At 43.3% G+C, this 23,312-nt stretch overlaps 1 protein-coding gene across 16 annotated transcripts in view; it reads right to left on the bottom strand.

Annotated features, from left to right (window-relative positions):
• TSNARE1 (t-SNARE domain containing 1) overlaps positions 1-23,312 on the bottom strand; it is a 710,453-nt gene that overhangs the window by 216,454 nt on the left and 470,687 nt on the right. For 15 of the 16 annotated variants that reach the window (XM_077809735.1, XM_077809719.1, XM_077809732.1 and 12 more), the window contains one exon: positions 4,581-4,653. In XM_077809735.1, coding sequence (XP_077665861.1) covers positions 4,581-4,653 — 73 coding nt within the window. Of the gene's footprint in view, positions 1-1,303; positions 1,832-4,580; positions 4,654-23,312 lie in introns of all 16 variants that reach the window. The other variant, XM_077809733.1, reaches the window with a different exon arrangement.

The raw sequence follows: 23,312 nt of genomic DNA, 5'->3' as shown, positions 1-23,312 counted from the left end.
GCCCAGCTCAAGGACTACATTTATTGACCCACCGGGACAATTTTCTCTCTCCCTCAATGTAAGAAGAAGATGAACCAACTACCACATTTCTCCTGTTTCCTGGGCAGGCCTGTACGCTCTAGGCTGGTAGACACCAGGTGTGTGAATTCTCTAAACTATTCAAGCCTCCGTATCAGGCTGCATTACTGAATTTCCCTTCCTCAGCCTTATTATTCTTAGTGCGAGATGTCCAGACTTCAGGACATGGTCAAGTGCAATTTCAGCATCAACCAAAATCTAAAACCCACGCAACTCAGACTCAGCAACAGGAGAAGGCGGATGGGTGGCAAATGTGACAATAAGACATGGAAGAAAAACAGGGGTGAAGAAAGTTCTCATCTTCATGTCACACAGCTTCCTTTCCCTGCCAGCAGGTCTTGCTGTGAAAGTTGTACACCGTTGATCTGTACACCTTTAGGTATGACAAAGAGGTAGCTGGAGCTGGCGAATAAAGCATAGAGTGAGTTCCTGTGTTTCCTGTGCTGTAGTCTTGGACTGATTGTGTGGATGTACCAGTCTGTGGTTCTCTTACTCTTTTCAGGAACCAGGTTGCGGGTATGTATGTGCTCTACTTGAGGAACGAGTGTTGGTGGCAAAATGGCCCAATGGGAGGGGTGGAGGGTGGGATGGGCAATCGTTATAATCCTAGTAAAATGCTTTCAGAATAATCTGGCGCTCAGATGTGAGAAATGTGATGAAGCTGCAAACAGTGAACTTACTTGTGATGTTTGATGTAGGATGGTTTACTTAAGGAATTGGCTTTTGCACTGTTTCGGGATACCAAAGACATTGTTTATGTATATGGGAGAGGAAAGCATCTCCTTCTTCCTGATGGGCATGAGAACAGCAGTATTTTTTCCGTCATGGGTTAAAAAAATGCAACGTGCACATTATTTCAATCATCCTGACTCCCTCTTGCAACACACACAGCAGATTCCAGAGATGGGCAGATGTGTGTTCGCCCAAATCATGTGCTAATGAGAATGATATTGCCAGCTATGTCAGTGATGTCTCCTTCAAATCTGCTCGATGTAGGGCTAGATTCTCCTCGCACAAATACCAATTATACATTGACTTCTTGGAGTTATTCCTGATTTACATCAATGTATGTGAGAGGAGAAACCAGCCCATACAGTGTACAAAATATCCTTTGACAGAGAATGATGGGTAAATTTTGAGGTGATGAGTACTGTAGAGTGTCTTAATGTGTGTGTGCTTTTGTATAGGTAAATGTTGCTCTGACAATTGCACCAGTGTAACTTACTTCTCAAGGTGTCAACTCCTTGACTCTGTCCTTGGATGGTTTGAGTGGAGAATGTTTCTGCTACCATTCGCTCCACTGGAGTGAGGACAAGGGACTGTGGTGGCCCTCCTTCAGCGGCAGCTCTCTGATGTTCCCCAAGTTTTTTCCTCACTACCCCACGGAGATCTCGCCATTTGTGTTTCAGATCCCCCATGTCCCGCCTGCAGTACCCCAAAACATTGACAGCTTGTAGGATCTTATTCCACACTCTGTGCTTCTTGGCTGGGGTCCCCCTTAAAGCCCCAAAAAGTAACTGGTAGTGTTTGGCGACCTTTTGCACCAGCACCTCAGTCTCCTGTGGACTAAAATTGGGTTTCCTTGTCTTGGTCCGTGAGTATTGTCCTTGACGTGGCATTCCAGCAGTATAGTGTGTGAACATAGTAACATTCCCGTGAGCAGCAGGGTCAGAAGTAGAAGCAACCAACTGAGCAGCAATCGCAGACTCTGGTGTGGAACTTCTCTTGCATGTCAACATGTTGAGGTTGGTTCCTAGAAAGGTACCAAATGCTGGGTATTTATATGTTATTTAATAAGGTAGCGTGTAAATTCCAAATGAGGATTTGCACACCTACCTTATATTGTTTAATAAAAAAGCAGTGTTTCCCACACCCATGTCTGAATCCTTTTTGAAAATGTAAACTCCCGCCCACTTGTTGATCCATGGCTGTGCAAGCCTGTCAGAGTTTCTCTCAGAGTTACATATGTAAATTGACATCTCAACTAACACATGGGAAAAGTCCAGTGCCATTGAAATTGCTGTCTGCATAACTACCTACAAGAATTAACTTCATTTCCTTCATGAGAGCTTGTGTCAATTATACAAAGGAGCAACCTCTCACAGGTGATCATTCACTCACTACCAATGCTAGAGTAAAACAGGACTGTTAGTGGGGATCCAGTATAGATTTATGGATCATATCCTGCAACGTGGCAGGGAGGCACACTAGATGATCCAGTATCTATATGTATTTGAAACCATTCGGGCCTGCTACTGCCCTGGACTGAAAAGATTCTTGTGCCTGATGCAATGATAATCTGTGTCACTATTTTTTAATGAATCCGGCCCACTGGTATTGTGATTCTCAGTTACACGTTCATTTAACCACTAAAACAGAGGAAACTACTGGTACTGGGAACACCGATCACAATCCTTAGGGATGGCGATATATGAACAGAAAATACAAAATGGCAGAGATGCAGCCTCTAGGATTCTACATTTTTCCTCCTTCATTCATTCCGCCCATCCCTTGCATGGCAACAAACTTCCTTCCCTTTAAGAAGGGCTGTGGTCATGTTGCCTCAGAAGCTAGCCAACTTGGCAGCTAGGTGAGCTACAGAAGGTTCCTTGAAAGAACACAGGCCTCCTCCACCAGGTGAACACAAACTGCCTTTCTATTGCTCCCAGGAAGACCAGGGCAGGCACAAGTGAGTGTGAGATCTGATCTTGTATCATGGACACAAGAGCCTGTTTTGCTGGCCAGCCTGATTCTCCTCATTTAAATAAAAAAAAAATACTTAGTGGAGGAGTGACAGTTGCAGAACTTTCATCTCCTATGTATAACAGGTGGAAATTAAACCCCTGGATGTGATGAGAACTCCCCCTGATCATCATCAATGTTGAATTTTCACTGTGGGCGTTTCAATTCCCTTTACCTTCTGATTCCTCTCGTTTGTGTGTAACATAAACCTCAAAGGATAAACAGTGGGAACTTGCAGCAGCTGAGTAGGGGGATATCTTGACTGGCTGATTTACTGAAAAGCTACTCAGAAAGAAAGAAAAAGGTTAACAGTGCTACTGGAAAAAGAACACCTACTATATAAAAGCATGATGCTGGTTTAAAGATAAAAAGGTCCTACTTTCTACAGCTTTCCGCTTTCTCCCAGGCAAGTTAATATTGGGGCCACACGGGTAATGGCTTAAAAATAAATCTAGCCGTAAGGAAATTCGTGACAAGGGTCATGAAACTAACTGATGTGTGTTGTCATGTCCCTCGAGGCATTAACATCTGATACGCTTCCTGAAGCCCAAGCAGATTCAGAAGTTATCTGTGCACAAAAAGAACTGCCAAACAAGCACAAGATCAAAAATGAATTGTTGCAGACGTCATCCTGATTTTGCTCTCTGTCTGTGAATGAACAGTCTATGTGATGGCACTTGCATATTTCTGTTTGGATGGACATGTCTGCAGCTTAACGGATGCTTGCCAAAGACTGTGTGCTAGGCGAGGAAACAGTGTGATCAACAGTCAGACTGGAAGTATTTCTCCTTTTGTGATTTCCCTCTTAGGGTCTGGTCCAACTCCCACTGACTTCTATGAGACCTGCAAGTGCTCAGCATCTCTGCCAATCAGGCTTATTTTATATTTAGGTCGCTAAACATGGATTTAAGAGTCTAACTTAGGCGCTCAGGTTCTTAGGAAATTTTGGCAATTGTTTAAGGCTCTGGATAGTTCATTTTATCTCATACACACTGTAAAACAAGAGGGAGAGAAACACAGCTGACCCTTCCTTCCTTTAGCTGTAACCGGAGATGGTCATGAATGAGCTGAGGGGACAGGACATTTTAAAAGATGTGGCTCTCCTATATTTTGCCTCCATTTCTTCCCCCTACTCCCACTGGTCTCCACTCCCTGTCAATGATGCTCTTGATGTTGGAGAAAAAACAGTCAATGGCTAAGCATTTCCTCTGTTCCCCTGCCTTCCACCAAAGCACAAGCATGCTGTCTCACTATGGTCCAAAACCCTGCTGGCGGGGGAGCAAGGAGGGGGTCAGGCTCTAGACATATGTTTGGACTGTGTGTGTGTCAAAATATTATGGCTGAAGCTTTATTAAGCAGAATCAAGCTATACAATTTTCTGTAGCTACACTAATTGTTCATTCCAATTCCAGAGGAAGATTAACAATTTCTTCCCATTCTAGTTATGGCTAAGTCTTCCCCTCCCGATATCCAACAGCCAATGGATTGTTCTTCCTGTGAAATCTATTTTTATGCTACTACCACCAGTAACTATCCCAAATATCAGAGGACAGCTTTTCAAACCCAAGGAGATTTCCATGTACAGAATCCCCTCTAGTACAAGACGAATGGTCTCAGTGGCAACTCAGTTGTCTTAAGCAGCCATGGAATTGGGATCATTTTGGCCCCTTAAACTCTTTTGTAGGTGAGTTGCCACCTCAGATCTGAATGGCAAAATCAGATAATAAAGGACATACCTTAACACTAATGGTGATACCTACCTATTGTGTCTCCTTGTTCATAAACCATAGAGGCCAGGTCTTTAATGATCTGGTTGACGTCCAACATGTCACTCTGAAAAGGTGAAAGGTCACAGTTAATGATCAACAGATACCCCAAAAGAGTTGCCCGGTTTCTCAAGCTTGGAAACATGTATTTTTTCTTCTGCAAAGAACAGTGATGACCAAATATTCTCACTATACCTTAAAAGGGCCCTTAAACAACACCATAATTTGTTGCACTTCAGTTATCAAACTTTGCACTTGAACCAATTGAGTTGCCTTGTAAAAGGAGGAAATCAAAAAATTAGACTACACAGCTGCTTAGAATAACTGTGCAGCACCAAAGAACAAAAACCAGCCCTCCCCTTTTTCTAAGGAGCTGTGTTTGAGGGATACAATTCATTTAGGACCGCTGATTCTTATGTACTAACTCAAGTTCTCTCAGTGTTGCGTGTTTGTGGTGAAATACCATTACTAAGTGAATGGAGAGCTGATAGAAAGACTGTCAGATTTTGAAATTTCTTTATCTTTAGGTCAGTTAGAGCAAAGCTAAGTGATGAAAGGATTTGTTTACACCTCTTCAAAGTGTCAAAACATTAACTAGCTAAAGCAACAGTAGCTCTTTGAATTAAAAAACAGCAACTGAAATATTGTTTCTAAATTAGAGCCTGTAACAGCCTAGCATGTAAGAACATTTACAATCAAATCTTGGCTTCATGTAACTCTGGCTCTAATAAGAATGATGAATCTGTAAATGGGATAATACTGAATACAATACAGAAAAGGCTTCTATTAGCATACCAGAAAAGGACACTCTGACATAACTTGTTGCTATGACTTGATTTTTTATAGCGCCTTTCATGCAGAAAGATCCGACTTTGCTGCCCTATTTATCTTAGGACACAAAAACATTATGCTGAGTGTGAGTGAAGGCTGCTCAGGGATAACAGAACTAACACAAAATTTTAATACAGGTGCCACCATAATACAGCACTTTTGATATATAGATAAATCTGGGGAGGGGGGAAATTAATCAATTCGTGCCAAATACAATGCATAGCACCAGAGCGAGAGCAAACCCTTACTCCTCTGTGAAGTGTCACTGGACCACTAATGTCCACAGGGAGCAGACAAACTCTCAGGGCATGATCCACGCATGGTAACCACTTTTGGCAGTATTAACTTTCCTTTGATCCGCAGAGAGGTGTTTTCAGAGCTGATGCATAGATGCAAGGCAAATAGGAGATCAACCCTAGTTGACTGTACATCCAAGGGAGTTCACATGTTCTTGGGGAGGAGCGCCCTGTTGATTCTACTGGGGCACTGAGGGGAAAAAAACACACATACGTATTCCCGACAACACATGTGAGAATGCTCTCATGGAGAAGTGTAGTTTCTCTCTCCCCTCAGACTCATCCCACACATTTTCTCATAGGAGATGATTTCCTCCCCTAACTTTTAAAATCTCTTGTAAGAGACTCCCTCACACAGTTAACGGAACAGTAGCCTATTCACCTACTTTAAGCCGGCTTGGAGTAGAATCCGGGGGGCAAAGGAGTCTAAATGTCCCCAACCTGATGGTTAGACAACTATATTATCCCCTTTGATTAATTTATAAATGGTTCCAAGAGTATCTACATTCATTTTTGAGGTTTATTATGTAATTGTGAGTAGAACAGTACTTAATTATACAATGTAGTCAAATCTCATTAATTTGTAATGAAGCCTGGGAGAACCATTGCGAATGACTGAATATGGCAAATTTACGAGCAAGTGAACAAATACAAGAAACAAAAGCTAAAAAAAACCAAAGGATAGGGTAATGCAGCACAAAATGCACTGTGCTCACTTCCTTGTCAAGTGCAGTCTAGCTTTAATTATGTATGAGAATATGCATAACTAGTAAATGTTCCACAGAATATTTTATAAAAGTAATGAAGTTTAAGTAACACGAGATCACACTCTGTAACACTATGGTAGTAAAGCATTGCCAAGAAGGCAGGTTCCACTGTAGAAATTGTGTGGCAGTTTGAAGGTGAGGATGATAAGCTTTAGTGAGCAAGAGGAAGTCAGTGTGGAGAGTCTGAGAAGGGAATTACATGGTTAGACTGGTGGCAGAAGATGAAGATTTTTTAGCCTGTAAGGTGCTCAGTGCCTCTGGAAAGCGGTGAGTGCTTGCCATCTGCCAAGTGATTTCAGTGGGAGTTGTGAGCGCTCCCGTGGAGTTGAATGACCAGGCCCTTTATACTGTGTGTAGACTAGACAGCGGAAGAGAGGCAAACGGATGTGGCAAGACTGGGGGACACACAAGGGATGGTTGCAGTAGCTGAGATAGGAGATGACCAAGGCAAACATAATGTATGTATAATTTGTTTAACGTTCTCATACTTCAAGGAACACAAACAAGCTGCATTAGACATATCTTACATACAGAGAGGGAAAAACAAAGAACAAAAAAACCCTAGAAAATCACCAGGCTCAGATGGTTTTACAGGGATAATTTACAAATTCTTTTAAGAAATATTAACTCCCTGGTTAACAAGAGTGTTACACCTCCCAACAGAAGGCTCATTTTAACATGCCCACAATTTCAGCATTCTTAAAGCCAAAGAGCAGACAGCCTGGATTATAAATCCTATCAGCACATTTCAGCACAGAACATACATTTTAAACATATTCACAAAAACAGCAATGAAAATGTTAGCTCCTCCCACAGCCATTCTCATTCCTAAAGGTGTCAAAGTTTAGCAATATGGCAAACATTTAAATTTGGCCCCACATGTAATCTTACTCTCAGGACACTCTAAATTCCAGCCACAAGAACAATGCTAAATAAACAAGAGGTGATTTCATTTGCATTCCAAAGGGACAGGCCAGGGATGTCCTCACTGTCCCTTCTCATTCACTTTTGGCCACATCCTGGAGTTCTTGATCAATACTGACTTAATCCCTTTTCAGGGAACTGTCCCACAGATATCAAAGGGAATCTGCCTGAGTAGGGACAGAATAAAAAAAACTGAGTAGAAAGCTCAGGGTTTGTCCCTTTATAGGGAGAACCTCTAGTCTTAAAAAAAAAATTAGACGGATGAATCTAAATTAACAACTAAATTAATTATATCTGTGTCTGCAGGTCATGTAGAATTCTATATGCAGACTCCTGGGTCAGCCCTGCCAGTCATTCTATGAATGATCAACAAGGGCTGTTATAAAATGAACTGGAAGCAGACAGAGATATTGGCGTAGGATCTAAAGGGAGTAAAACACAGCATATCTTTGTGCACGTCAATACAGGGAAGCAACCCAGGAAATATCTAAAATGTGTTACCCTTGGGATAACCCCCCTATCCCCCCCACCCAACAGCACTCTCCCAGGGCCAAGGCAAATGTAACCATTGGGGAACACCCACTCCAGATGCGCAAAATGTGTTATCACAGGGAAGCACCGTTTACGGTGCCCAGTGTGCATTACTCTCAGGAACACATTCCTCCCACTACCCAGCCTGTGTCGCACATAGAAAAGAGCACAAGGATGGACATTTCTCAGTGTTTAAACTCAAACATAGTGTAAATCCATTTCCCATCCCTTCCGGGGGTGGGGGGGGGCAGGGAGAAGGTGTTGGATCATATTAAAGAAGTTCTGTATTAAAATCACAAATGAGTTTGATTCCCCATAGTTTAAATTCCAGGGTACTACTAATTAAGGGGTCTCTTGATTTTTGGTACTGTTTCTCTCCCTCTATGTGTGAAACTTGCAAGCTGCTAATTGTGTTAGTACATTCTAAGACAGAGTCTGTTCTCAACGCAATTCTTTGTAACAACAACTACTCACACACTCAAAGCAATACTCTGTAACAATAGAAACTGTACCCAGAGACTCCCCGCCCTTTTGTTGTATTCATCTCGCTTTAACAATTGTGATTAAAATAGAGATAGAGGATGTATGTGGATGGATGCTTGGTGTGGATAATAACTGAATGATTAGGGAGGTGCCAGCCTAAGAATCCAGTGTCCATCAGCTGAAGAAGGCGTCAAGTGGAAATAACCAGAGGACCCTCGGAGGGCAGACTGGAATCCACCGAACAGCCTCAAGAATGGGAGAACCAAAGAACAAGATAACATCTGGCAGCATGGAGCCGTCAGGAATGTGACATTTGCTGATTGATTCAGCAACAGCATGATGAAGCAATTCCCATAGACTGGCATAGGAAGAAATTCCTATAAAAATGGACTCTAGAAAGTGAGAACTTTGGGGTCTGATTATGCAAACCAACTTCCAGGAGCATCAGATGTGCATCTGACGAGGCCCTGATCCCTCCTCATGTCCAGGCCACCTGGCCAGTGGCTTGGCATGAGCAACTCTAAGGCTGGTAACTATGATAACAACCTTGCAGAACCTGTGTGTGTGTGTGTGTGTGTGTATGAATGAACGTGTGAATAAATATGAGATTGAATGGAATGTTATAGCTATAACTAACTGCTTACTATGATTCTTTCTGTATTCACAATAAATGTGGTATTTTGCCTTTTCCCCTTTAATAAGATCCTGCTGGTTTTTATTTTATTGGTATAACAAAGGGACATAGAAAGGCAGAGAGCTTCTTTGATGCTAGATGGACACAAACTAAATTTCACCCACAACAGTCTTTCCAGGAAATATTTTTCTCTTGTCTACAGCTGGGGAGAAAAAATGACATCCTATAAATCAAACTGAGCCAGGCTAAGCAACAACAGACTAGCAGAAAATTGTTTTGAGGGCAGAAGCTATCCAGAACAGCAATTACAGCCTGAGTTAGACCTCCTCTGGGACTCCTCAACAACCAGCACTGGGAGTTTCTTTCTCCTTCTCTTGCTCTATTTTGTTGTCTTAATGGTCAATGCCATCATGGCACCATGCTGAATAATTAAAATAGCTCTGTTGAGCTTCATCATCTCAGTCCCTAAGCTAACTGGGGACAGCAGGCTCCAGGAGCACTGCAGAGACACTGTGCTCAACAGCAGGAGCTGAGCAGATGGGCTCTGGAAGGCGTGATGTCTAGCTCTTATCAGACCATTGCGATGCCATTACGTAGGGCCTCTGAACAGGGAGGGACAGAGAGGAAGGATGCTGGAAACCTCTCCCTATTAACATGATTCATTTATTAGGGCCTAGGTGAGAAATAACACAGTACAGTAACTCCTCACTTAATGTTGGAGTTATGTTCCTGAAAAATGAGACTTTATGTGAAACAATGTTAAGCGAATCCAATTTCCCCATAAGAATTAATGTAAATATGGGGGGTGATTAGGTTCCAGGGAATTTTTTTTCGCCAGACAAAAGACATTATATACATATACAGTATAAGTTTTAAACAATTTTAAACAAACAGTTTAATATTGTACACAGCAATGAATGATTCTGAAGCTTGGTTGAGGTGGTGGAGTAAGAGAGTGGAATATTTCCCAGGGAATGTCTTGCTGCTAAATGATGAACTTGTACTCGGCTGAGCCCTCAAGGGTTAATACGCTGTTGTTAATGTAGCCTCACACTCTACAAGGCAGCATGGACTGAGGCAGGAGGGAGGAAACACAACAGATGCAGGGCAGTAGCTGCAAACACTTCCCTGCAAAAACCTGAACATGATGATGAACCGACGCCTATCCAGCTGGAGCGTACCACTCCCTCCTCCTGACAGCAATGCATGGCTGCACAGGTGTGGAATTTCCAAAGTGCTGGGGGGTGCATGCATGAGTAAGAGAGAGAGACATGCATTGCCCCTTTAAGTACTCTGACACCACTTCAAGTACATTGCCCTTTTAAGCAGATCAGCCAGTTCATACAGGAAGCAACAGCTTCCTGCAAGATCCACCCCGCCCCCCACACGCTGAGCCCTGTGACTGTCCCCTCCTGCGGGGGTGGGGGGCAGGAACAGGGGGATATCCTGACATCAGCACCCCTCTCCACCCCTCCCCCAGCAAGGAGGAGGCTCCAGGGAGCAGCTCCCAGGCAGAGGGCAGGGCAGGAGCAGCACAGCAGTGGCGGGAGGGACACCTGAACTGCTGCTGGGCAGCTGCCGAGCCACATACCTTACAGCTGATGGGGGTGGGGGGCTGCCGGCCCACCCGGTTCCAATCCCCAAGATGGGGGGGCTGCTCTTCCAGAGAATCCTGCCAGCACTGGACAAAGCAGCAGCTGCCAAACGACTTTATAAGGGAGCATTGCACACCTTTAAATGAGCTTGTTTCCTAATTGATCAGTAATGTAACAACAAACGATCGTTAACCGGGACAACGTTAAGTGAGGAGTTACTGTAATATGACAAGTTTCAGAGTAACAGCCATGTTAGTCTGTATTCGCAAAAAGAACAGGAGTACTTGTTAGTCTCTAAGGTGCCACAAGTACTCCTTTTCTTTTTACTGTAATATGGCAGTCCATCTCTGGCCAATGTAGTGGAGTGAATTCAGATGTAGTGAATGGTGCTAGACTGATGGCTTGGAACACCAAAGCCCTTTATTTATTCAGAAAAGATGCAGGGACAGAATGTGCTTTCCCCTCACTACTCCCTGGCAACATGGTTCAGTACTGAGGTAGAGGCTAAAAGGGCAATTTAGTCACCATAAACTATTCAGTCCTTGGCCCGTCCACTGGGGCTGCAGACCGTATATTGGTTATCAGCTGTGACGGATTTTTTTGTGATATACACACATGCTCACTAAGAACTGGACCAAGAGACACCAGCTCACTTCATATCAGCCACCAGACACCCATCAGTCTTTCAGTCACTAATAACTTGGGCTGCTTTTGCACTAGTGACCTAGAGATGAAGGGTTCTCCATGCCATTGCCATGCCCCTTGAGCCACTAGGCGCCTGTTCTTGAAGGTGTTTCTCTACATTGAGGACTAAAGATAAGTGTCATTACTTGTGATGCTGACTAGCAAAAGTGTGCAAGAGATATAATAACAATAGCAACTTATAAGGCAGATGGTTTGTGAGTAGAGCTGAGCGAAATATTTGGGCAAATAGTAAATTCACTGAATAATGATTTTTTTCAGGACACCAAAACTATCTGTGAATTCAGGTTGAATTCAGTGAAGAGTTCCCCTCCCCACCCCCTCAAAATTTTTCCAAAACAAACCATTTTGATATTTTGTTTTGAATCAACATTCAAACCATTTCATTTGACCTGAATGATATTTTTTTTTAATTTCTCATTTTTCATTTTGGTATGTAAAACTTCATTTTGGTTCTAAACTAACTGATTCATTTCCCAGATTTTTCATTTTGGATACCCAACCAAAAAAACCCAAACAATTATTCAGTCACCTCTTCTTATGAGCGGTTATTTAATATTTTTTATCTACTTTTTACAGACACACACAAAACACTGACGTTTCCAAATTGTGCCCTCAGCTAAAATTATATGCAACCTTGGGTTCCTACTACCTTTACTCTTGTTTTGTGTTCTGTATGCCTTATTGTGTTTGGTCCCTATTTAGTCTGATGAAGTGGGCTTTAGCCCACAAAAGCTTATGCCCAAATAAATTTGTTAGTCTCTAAGGTGCCACAGGTACTCCTCATTCTTTTTATTTAGTTTATAGACTCTTTGGGGCAGGGCTTTTCTTTCTTTGTAAGCATGTAGCACCTAATACACTGAGGCTGTGATCTGGATTGGCACCACTGTAAATGTGCATATTCCATCAGACAATCTCACAAGACCACCCCTTCCAGCGTGTGTGTGTGTGTGTAAATTATTCCCCCCCCCCGCCCCCCTCCAAAAGAACCTCACCCAAGATGGTAGATAAAGGGTTGAGGCTTGGCAGATTACAAAGATAAAATGCAGTCTAATTCTGTCTGAACCAGCACAATGCAGAACGGTTATCTCAGCCCCCATTCGCCTCTAAACACTACATTTCAAGATAAGTGTGAACACTGAAACGTTCTGATAGCAGACAAATAAACAAAAATAACTGGTTTTCCTTGCTTCTTTTTTGACAACAAAAGCTGCATTTGATTCCATTTTATCTTCAAGGCAATGGAATGATAGTTTGGTATCAGGGAGAGGAGAGCAAGGAACAGCTCGCGTCAGAAAATAGAGAAGTGATATTCTTGCGCAGGGAACCAAAAAATTACCCGACTACGTCAAGGGGTAGAACAAATTGAATAATGTTTCAAAAGTCTTTTGTGATGCATGACAGAGCATGTGTTTCCTAATTAGGTATGAACATCCCTTACCCACATTCCAAATGCTCACCCAGCCTACAATGGGGAGTTGCTAGCAGTGAGGGAAAAGGTGAAGATCTGCACACAAAGTAAATGACGGAGGAAGGTGTTTCATTACCCTCCTGAGTACAAGCGATAATATCTGCTCTGCTCTCTGACAGTGATAATGCCACAATTCTTATTTCCTTTCGCTCAGCATCTGATGTTGCCGCATTTTGTTAGTCCAGATGACTGAGGCCTCTGGGACTTTGCAATTCATATTTGGAAGAAATAATGTCAAAAATGCATTAGGCTGGTCACACCTAATATTTATAGCTTGTGAATTTATTCATTTATGTACACATTTGTACTGTGATAAGGCAGGAAAACACGCACATACTCCAAACCGAATGCGTGATCCCCTGAAGATGAGGTTTTCTGCTACTTTGCCACCACAAAAAAATAAACACCTCCGAGCCCCAGCATATAGACAGAGTTTGAAGGAAGAATGCCCTTGTGTTTGAGAAACTGGCCTGGAAATCTAGATATGTGGGTTCTGTTCCCACCTCTGCCATAGATTTCCTATGTGAACTTGGGCAATGCACCTGTCTCAGTTCTCCAGGTGTCACAAAGCTTTTGTGAGGCTAAATCCATTGCTGTTTGGAAAGTGCTCAGAGGCTGTTACGATAAGGGCTACAGAAAAAAATCCAAGAAATAAAATTAAACACAAATAAGCAAGCACAAGATGACATGGTAGCATCTGCATTATGGATACAAAAATGTCATTTATACAAAACGTTTCCCTGATGGAGTGGATTCATTGAAAAAATAGACTTTAGAGCTCATGATAGGCTACTGAACATAGAATCCACAGAAAAATTACAGCAGACACAGCTGTCACACAAACTTCACCCCACAATTATTCACCATCCCTGACCTGGAAGAGCATTTCTATGGGTAAGAGAGTAACTCAGTCTTCATGGCCCATTTAACCCTCGGCCTCTCTGCAGAGCCCAATAACAAGTACTCTAATTAGGTGAAATTGCGATGGGTAGGTTATGATGTGGATGACTATGCACTAGGAACTATTAGACCATAGTGCCTAGTTATTTTATAGAGGTTTCTGAACCACTCCAGTGAGCCACAGGCCTGTTCAGTAACAAATTACTGAAAGCAAGTTACGTGAGTTCATGTGAAATCCTATGAAAAATGCTTTTAACTGGGAATAAATATATCAATGAGATGACATATCTTGAACTGCTTGGGACCATTTACTCATTTAAAAAAGAAAAGGGCTTCTAATACGGTCAGCTACAGTTTTTCTGTAGCTGCTCAGAAGAAGAATATCCACTATAAGGTGGATAGAAAGCTGGCTAGATTGTCGGGCTCAACGGGTAGTGATCAATGGCTCCATGTCTAGTTGGAAGCCGGTATCAAGTGGAGTGCCCCAGGGGTCGGTCCTGGGGCCGGCTTTGTTCAATATCTTCATAAATGATCTGGAGGATGGTGTGGATTGCACCCTCAGCAAGTTTGCAGATGACACTAAACTGGGAGGAGTGGTAGATACGCTGGAGGGTAGGGATAGGATACAGAGGGACCGAGACAAATTGGAGGATTGGGCCAAAAGAAATTTGATGAGGTTCAAGAAGGTGGTTTCCTGGTGCAAGTGCTAGAGGAGCCAACTAGGGGGCGAGCTTTTCTTGATCTGCTGCTCACAAACCGGGAAGAATTAGTAGGGGAAGCAAAAGTGGATGGGAATCTGGGAGGCAGTGACCATGAGTTGGTCGAGTTCAGGATCCTGACATAGGGAAGAAAGGTAAGCAGCAGGATACGGACCCTGGACATCAGGAAAGCAGACTTCGACTCCCTCAGGGAACGGATGGGTAGGAACCCCTGGGGGACTAACATGAAGGGGAAAGGAGTGCAGGAGAGCTGGCTGTATTTCAAAGAATCCCTGTTGAGGTTACAGGGACAAACCATCCCGATGTGTCGAAAGAATAGTAAATATGGCAGGCGACCAGCTTGGCTTAACGGTGAAATCCTAGCGGATCTTAAGCATAAAAAAGAAGCTTACAAGAAGTGGAAGGTTGGACATATGACCAGGGAAGAGTATAAAAATGTTGCTCGGGCGTGTAGGAATGAAATTAGGAGGGCCAAATCGCACCTGGAGCTGCAGCTAGCGAGAGATGTTAAGAGTAACAAGAAGGGTTTCTTCAGGTATGTTGGCAACAAGAAGAAAGCCAAGGAAAGTGTGGGCCCCTTAATGAATGAGGGAGGCAACCTAGTGACAGAGGATGTGGAAAAAGCTAATGTACTCAATGCTTTTTTTGCCTCTGTCTTCACGAACAAGGCCAGCTCCCAGACTGCTGCGCTGGGCATCACAACATGGGGAATAGATGGCCAGCCCTCTGTGGAGAAAGAGGTGGTTAGGGACTATATAGAAAAGCTGGACGTGCACAAGTCCATGGGGCCAGACGAGTTGCATCCGAGAGTGCTAAAGGAACTGGCGGCTGTGATTGCAGAGCCATTGGCCTTTATCTTTGAAAACTCGTGGCGAACGGGGGAAGTCCCGGATGACTAGAAAAAGGCTAATGTAGTGCCAATCTTTAAAAAAGGGAAGAAGGAGGATCCTGGGAACTACAGGCCAGTCAGCCTCACTTCAGTCCCTGGAAAAATCATGGAGCAGGTCCTCAAAGAATCAATCCTGAAGCACTTACATGAGAGGAAAGTGATCAGGAACAGTCAGCATGGATTCAGCAAGGGAAGGTCATGCCTGACTAATCTAATCGCCTTCTGTGATGAGATTACTGGTTCTGTGGATGAAGGGAAAGCAGTGGATGTATTGTATCTTGACTTTAGCAAAGCTTTTGACACGGTCTCCCACAGTACTCTTGTCAGCAAGTTAAAGAAGTATGGGCTGGATGAATGCACTATAAGGTGGGTAGAAAGTTGGCTAGATTGTCAGGCTCAACGGGTAGTGATCAATGGCTCCATGTCTAGTTGGCAGCCAGTGTCAAGTGGAGTGCCCCAGGGGTCGGTCCTGGGGCCGCTTTTGTTCAATATTTTCATAAATGATCTGGAGGATGGTGTGGATTGCACTCTCAGCAAATTTGCGGATGATACTAAACTGGGAGGAGTGGTAGACACGCTGGAGGGCAGGGATAGGATACAGAGGGACCTAGACAAATTGGAGGATTGGGCCAAAAGAAATCTGATGAGGTTCAATAAGGATAAGTGCAGGGTCCTGCACTTAGGACGGAAGAACCCAATGCACAGCTACAGACTAGGGACCAAATGGCTAGGCAGCAGTTCTGCGGAAAAGGACCTAGGGGTGACAGTGGACGAGAAGCTGGATATGAGTCAGCAGTGTGCCCTTGTTGCCAAGAAGACCAATGGCATTTTGGGATGTATAAGTAGGGGCATAGCGAGAAGATCGAGGGACGTGATTGTCCCCCTCTATTCGACATTGGTGAGGCCTCATCTGGAGTACTGTGTCCAGTTTTGGGCCCCACACTACAAGAAGGATGTGGATAAATTGGAAAGAGTCCAGCGAAGGGCAACAAAAATGATTAGGGGTCTGGAACACATGACTTATGAGGAGAGGCTGAGGGAACTGGGATTGTTTAGTCTGAGGAAGAGAAGAATGAGGGGGGATTTGATAACTGCTTTCAACTACCTGAGAGGTGGTTCCAGAGAGAATGATTCTAGACTATTCTCAGTGGTGGAAGAGGACAGGACAAGGAGTAATGGTCTCAAGTTGCAGTGGGGGAGGTTTAGGTTGGATATTAGGAAAAACTTTTTCACGAGGAGGGTGTTTGGAAAGTGCTCAGAGGCTGGGTGAAACACTGGAATGCGTTGCCTAGGGAGGTGGTGGAATCTCCTTCCTTAGAAGTTTTTAAGGTCAGGCTTGACAAAGCCCTGGCTTGAATGATTTAATTGGGGATGGGTCCTGCTTTTGAGCAGGGGGTTGGACTAGATGACCTCCTGAGGTCCCTTCCAAACCTGATATTCTATGATTCTATGATTCTAAGAAAATCTACTGTGTACTAATGACAGGTTTCAGAGTAGCAGCCGTGTTAGTCTGTATTCGCAAAAAAGAATTGTAAGGAGAGTGATCACTTTAGATAAGCTATTACCAGCAGGAGAGTGAGGTTGGGGGAGAGAAAACCTTTTGTAGTGATAAACACCCATTTTTTCATGGTCTGTGTGTCTAAAAAACACCTTCTGTATTTTCCACAGTATGCATCCGATGAAGTGAACTGTAGCTCACGAAAGCTTATGCTCAAATAAATTGGTTAGTCTCTAAGGTGCCACAAGTACTCCTTTTCTTTTTGCGAATACAGACTAACACGGCTGTTACTCTGAAACCTGTCAAAAAGAAAAGGAGTACTTGTGGCACCTTAGAGACTAACTAATTTATTTGAGCATAAGCTTTCGTGAGCTACAGCTCACTTCATCGGATGCAGTCAGTGGAAAATACAGTGAGGAGATTTACACACACACAGAACATGAAAAAATGGGTGTTATCATACACACTGTAAGGAGAGCGATCACTTAAGATGAGCTATTACCAGCAGGAGAGCATGGGGAGGGGGGGCGGGGAACCTTTTGTAGTGATAATCAAGGTGGGCCATTTCCAGCAGTTAATAAGAACGTCTGAGGAACAGTGGGGGGTGGGAATAAACATGGGGAAATAGTTTTTCTTTGTGTAATGACCCATCCACTCCCAGGCTCTATTCAAGCCTAAGTTAATTGTATCCAGTTTGCAAATTAATTCCAATTCATCAGTTTCTCGCTGGAGTCTGGATTTGAAGTTTTTTTGTTTTAAGATAGCGACCTTCATGTCTGTGATTGCGTGACCAGAGAGATTGAAGTGTTCTCCGACTGGTTTATGAATGTTATAATTCTTGACATCTGATTCGTGTCCATTTATTCTTTTACATACAGACTGTCCAGTTTGACCAATGTACATGGCAGAGGGGCATTGCTGGCACATGATGGCATATATCACATTGGGAGATGTGCACGCGAACGAGTCTCTGATAGTGTGCCTGATGTGATTAGGCCCTATGATGGTGTCCCCTGAATAGATATGTGGACACAGTTGGCAACGGGCTTTGTTTCAAGGATAGGTTCCTGGGTTAATGGTTCTGTTGTGTGGTGTGTGGTTGCTGGTGAGTATTTGCTTCAGGTTGGTTGTCTGTAGGCAAGGACTGGCCTGTCTCCCAAGATTTGTGAGAGTGACGGGTCGTCCTTCAGGACAGGCTGTAGATCCTTGATGATGCGTTGGAGAGGTTTTAGTTGGGGGCTGAAGGTGACGGCTAGTGGCGTTCTGTTATTTTCTTTGTTGGGCCTGTCCTGTAGTAGGTGACTTCTGGGTACTCTTCTGGCTCTGTCAATCTGTTTCTTCACTTCAGCAAGTGGGTATTGTAGTTGTAAGAATGCTTGATAGAGATCTTGTAGGTGTTTGTCTCTGTCTGAGGGATTGGAGCAAATGCGGTTGTATGGATCATGTGGTGTGGTCTGGATGAAAGCTGGAGGCATGTAGGTAGAAATAGAGGTCAGTAGGTTTCCGGTATAGGGTGGTGTTTATGTGACCATCGCTTATTAGCACCGTAGTGTCCAGGAAGTGGATCTCTTGTGCGGACTGGTCCAGGCTGAGGTTGATGGTGGGATGGAAATTGTTGAAATCATGGTGGAATTCCTCAAGGGCTTCTTTTCCATGGGTCCAGATGATGAAGATGTCATCAATATAGCGCAAGTAGAGTAGGGGCATTAGGGGACGAGAGCTGAGGAAGCGTTGTTCTAAGTCAGCCATAAAAATGTTGGCATACGTGGGGCCATGTGGGTACCTATAGCAGTGCCGCTGATTTGAAGGTATACATTGTCCCCAAATGTGAAATAGTTACGGGTGAGGACAAAGTCACAAAGTTCAGCCACCAGGTTTGCCGTGACATTATCGGGGATAGTGTTCTTGATGGCTTGTCGTCCATCTTTGTTGGAATGTTGGTGTAGAGGGCTTCTACATCCATAGTGGCCAGGATGGTGTTTTCAGGAAGATCACCGATGGATTGTAGTTTCCTCAGGAAGTCAGTGGTGTCTCGAAGATAGCTGGTAGTGCTGGTAGTGTAGGGCCTGAGGAGGGAGTCTACATAGCCAGACAATCCTGCTGTCGGGGTGCCAATGCCTGAGATGATGGGGTGTCCAGGATTTCCAGGTTTATGGATCTTGGGTAGCAGATAGAATACCCCTGGTCGGGGTTCCAGGTGTGTGTCTGTACAGATTTGTTCTTGTGCTTTTTCAGGGAGTTTCTTGAGCAAATGCTGTAGTTTCTTTTGGTAACCCTCAATGGGATCAGAGGGTAATGGACTGTAGAAAGTGGTGCTGGAGAGCTGCCTAGCAGCCTCTTGTTCATATTCTGACCTATTCATGATGACGACAGCACCTCCTTTGTCAGCCTTTTTGATTATGATGTCAGAGTTGTTTCTGAAGCTGTGGATGGCATTGTGTTCTGCATGGCTGAGGTTATGGGGGAAGTGATGCTGCTTTTCCACAATTTCAGCCCGTGCACGTCGGCGGAAGCACTCTATGTAGAAGTCCAGTCTGTTGTTTCGACCTTCAGGAGGAGTCCACCTAAAATCCTTCTTTTTGTAGTGTTGGTAGGAAGGTCTCTGTGGATTAGTATGTTGTTCAGAGGTGTGTTGGAAATGTTCCTTGAGTCGGAGACTCAACTGGATACAATTAACTCAGGCTTGAATAGAGACTGGGAGTGGATGGGTCATTACACAAAGTAAAACTATTTCTCCATGTTTATTCTGTTCCTCAGATGTTCTTGTTAACTGCTGGAAATGGCCCACCTTGATTGTCACTACAAAAGGTTTTCTTCCCACCCCCGCCCCCCGCTCTCCTGCTGGTAATAGCTCATCTTAAGTGATCACTCTCCTTACAGTGTGTATGACAACACCCATTTTTTCATGTGTGTATATAAATCTCCTCACTGTATTTTCCACTGACTGCATCCGATGAAGTGAGCTGTAGCTCACAAAAGCTTATGCTCAAATAAATTGGTTAGTCTCTAAGGTGCCACAAGTACCCTTTTCTTTTTACAGTGTACTAAGTAATCAAGGACATGGAAATCCACAACCAAAACCTGAACTGAATATCACACACACTTGCTTTTTCTCCTATATACCTCAGACTCTGGTGTGTAAACTAATACAGGTATTGAGGGATGTAGCAGTAATCTATCAAACTGACTGATACCAGCCTCAGGAAAGAGAAGTTTATTGCAGACAGTATGTTCTTATCTTCACAAAATAGAAACTGTACAAAGATTATGACAAAAAGCTAAGCAGTCTCCACTCTTTATACACTTTGTTTGCAGCACTATTAATTCCGTACTCTGGATTTATTTCCATGAGGGTCATTTAACTGGAAAAATATGAAGGATAAATTCATGTTCTTTTTAGGAGTGTTCTGGGAAACTCAGCAATTAGTGTAATCTTAAACTGTCAATTGCCATTCAATTATTTTACTTAAATATGAAACTGAATGCAAAGTGTGATCTGCAGTTATCAAGTACATGGTTCATTTGGGGGGTGGAGGGGCAGTGAGAGAATCAGGGAGAGAACTGGCAATGTAACAACTAGGAATCTTGCATTGCTAGGCTGCGGGTTCAAATCCTTCTCAGTATGGAATTAGCTGAAAGTGGTTAGCATCAGCTGAATGCTGGCTTGTGTGGGTGTGAAACAATGTTATGGTTTCAGGTCAGACCGTAATGAAGTCTGCATTACCCAATGCCAACTGGCACCTGTGCTAGCAGTGTAATCTAAGGCATTCAATGGAGACAGGTGATTTACAAATTCCAGCCAGCCGCCATGGATTGAATGGATCTGAAGTAACAACCACCCTTGCCCCGCAGAGGCAGCTTTCCGAGCTGAGGTTGTAGCACAGTGGTGGCGAAGTATGCATCATACTGCTGGCAAGAAAGTACTCAGGGACCATCTTTTTTGTTCTGTGTTTGTACAGCACCTAGCACAACGAGGCCCTGATGCTATGGTAAACCAAATACGAAATAACAACTACTCCAGTTTCCAGGACAGGTCACAATTCAGGAATTTTCACCAGCACAAAATTAATTAAAATAACTTGAAAAAGAAAACAAACAGGAAAGACAATCTGCTGCATGTCAACCATTTTATATCAGTTCAGCATCATTGTTTAATTCTGCTTTAGCTACTCTAATTATACAGTTTGACGAGATGTTCTTTATAATTAACTAACACATTAACGACCAACCCCTGGACAACCTTACTAGAAATGACTATGTGTGTGTTTTAAATAAGGGTTTGTGTTTCCAGTAGTAGAAAATCAAACATCTTTAAAGACTGAGCCAGACAAAAAAAATATGACCTAATGCCTTCTAGGCAGTATAAGATTTGGAGTGCTTCCAGGGCTGGTTGCATAGTGAAATTACTCTTCCAGGAGGAAGCTAAGGCTAGAATTTGTCTAAATGTTTCATTCTAAACTTTTGATGACAAATGGCTTTTGGCAAAATGGAAATGTCCACAGAAAATGTCTGATTTCCGTGAAGTTTTTCAAGTTTTCATTGAAAAATCAACCCTTCCAAAATTTAGAGCTGTTCTGTGGTTTGTTTATTTGAGGATAAACACCTGAAAACCTTTGAAGAAAAGTTTCAAAAGAAACATTTTTTGTTTTTTTTCCCCACCAACATTTTTGTAGGAAGATAAAAATCTTTCCTCATGGGCTCTAGCTCAGCCTGTGTATAATCAGTTTCAAAATTTCTCCCCAGAGAAATTTGCTGCATTTCAGTGGCTGGTGAAGTATTCCCTATATATTGGACTCTAAAATGGTTTGGGAGATAAGGCTCCAAATAAATGCAAAGTGTATTTACTATAAATGCACCATGTCCAAGTGCTAAACTGTTCACAGGGAACCTGTGGTGCAAATAGCCTTCTTAGCAAGGTATTTTTAATGATGCACCAGCCTTGTGTTGTGACAGAGCTGAAGTGACTAAGCCCACTCAAGTGCAAGGGGCAATGATGAACGGACCATGGTGCCTATACCTGCCACTAACTGGGTGCAGCAATGGATATTTAGGGCAAAAAGGAGTCAGCCCTTAAAGGAGTCTTGCATACAGGGGATGGCCACTGTTGTAGTCCCCAGTGCTCTCCTGAAGACAGGAAATGTTCCTTGCTAGCAGCTCCAGGACTGCAAGACTCAATCCGCTACACATCAGCCAGCAGAGCTAGCCAATGTGCAGGGGTTGCACTCATCTGAGGTGTGACACCGCAGCCTAGCTCTCCAAGAGCTGTGGCAGGCATTTGCCTCCTTGAGACACAATGTCTCCTGAGGCTTGTCCTGGGTTAGAATCATAGAATATCAGGGTTGGAAGGGACCTCAGGAGGTCACCTAGTCCAACCCCCTGCTCAAAGCAGGACCAATCCCCAATTAAATTGGTACAGTGCTGGGATGCATGTCTTAATGGCATGATCTAGCCCAAAGAAAAGAAACATCATAACCAGTACACAGATAATGGCTACCCTCACTATCCCCTCTGTGTGTTCCCTAGTCAACAGTGCATATTGTGGATATGCCAGACATTGGCTCATTGGGACTGCAGTAATTAGAAGATCCTGTTGTTGTCATTCACCCAGTGTAATATTTTCAATGAATATCTAAGCTAGTTAAAATGTAAATACTGGGCCAAGGCATCCAAGGGATGATTTATTAGAATTGCATTATAGACTTGCAGCACCTAAGGCTTGAAAGGCCCTTTTAATGGTGAACTTCTGTAGTAAACCCGTAATGATTTTTTCTAGTCTACACCTGAACATTCTGTGACAGTGACTCGACAGCTTCCTTTGGAAATCAGCCATCAAATCCCAAATAATTGACTTCGCTGTAACAACCTTTTTCCTAATGTCTAATTTACATATTCCCTTCATTAGTTCGAGCTGATATTCCTTGCTATGCTCAACTTTAGCCATCATAAATTATTCTACCTCCTCTTTCATTGCTGAATTTTCTTGAGGCTGCACATGGTGAATGCTTAAACTTGCTGTTCATAAATTATACCTAATCCTTTTCTCCCTTTCCTCTCCCCTTCTCTGGAATTCCCCAATTTATCACTACAAGAAGTAGCCACAACAGCTCTAAACTCTAAGGAAATTGCCTATTAGGTGAAAAGTAAAATCAAAAGTCCTGACCACGTATATGGACATTAAAGATCCCATGAGAGTTTTTACGCTTTCTGACAACCTACATTTACCCTACAGTTTCAACTGGATATCTAACTTTTCACTTCCTGGCCTAAATTATGGCACTGTGTTTCTGTGTGCTGTTAAAACAGCTGCCTTGTTCTACCTCAGAGGTGGCTGCATTTCTGAAGAGGGTGATATAATCTCATATCTGCTTGAATTGGCTCACACAGAAGTGGTAATACTTAGCCACTGTTTGTAAAGTATTCTGAGATCCTCAGACGAAGGGTTGGATCATGTGCACAGGGTTGTGTGGAGAACTGAGAAGATGTAAA

This window comes from Eretmochelys imbricata, chromosome 2 (genome assembly GCF_965152235.1).
Source record: "Eretmochelys imbricata isolate rEreImb1 chromosome 2, rEreImb1.hap1, whole genome shotgun sequence".
NCBI lineage: Eukaryota > Metazoa > Chordata > Testudines > Cheloniidae > Eretmochelys > Eretmochelys imbricata.
This window is presented reverse-complemented; position numbering and strand designations above follow the sequence as displayed.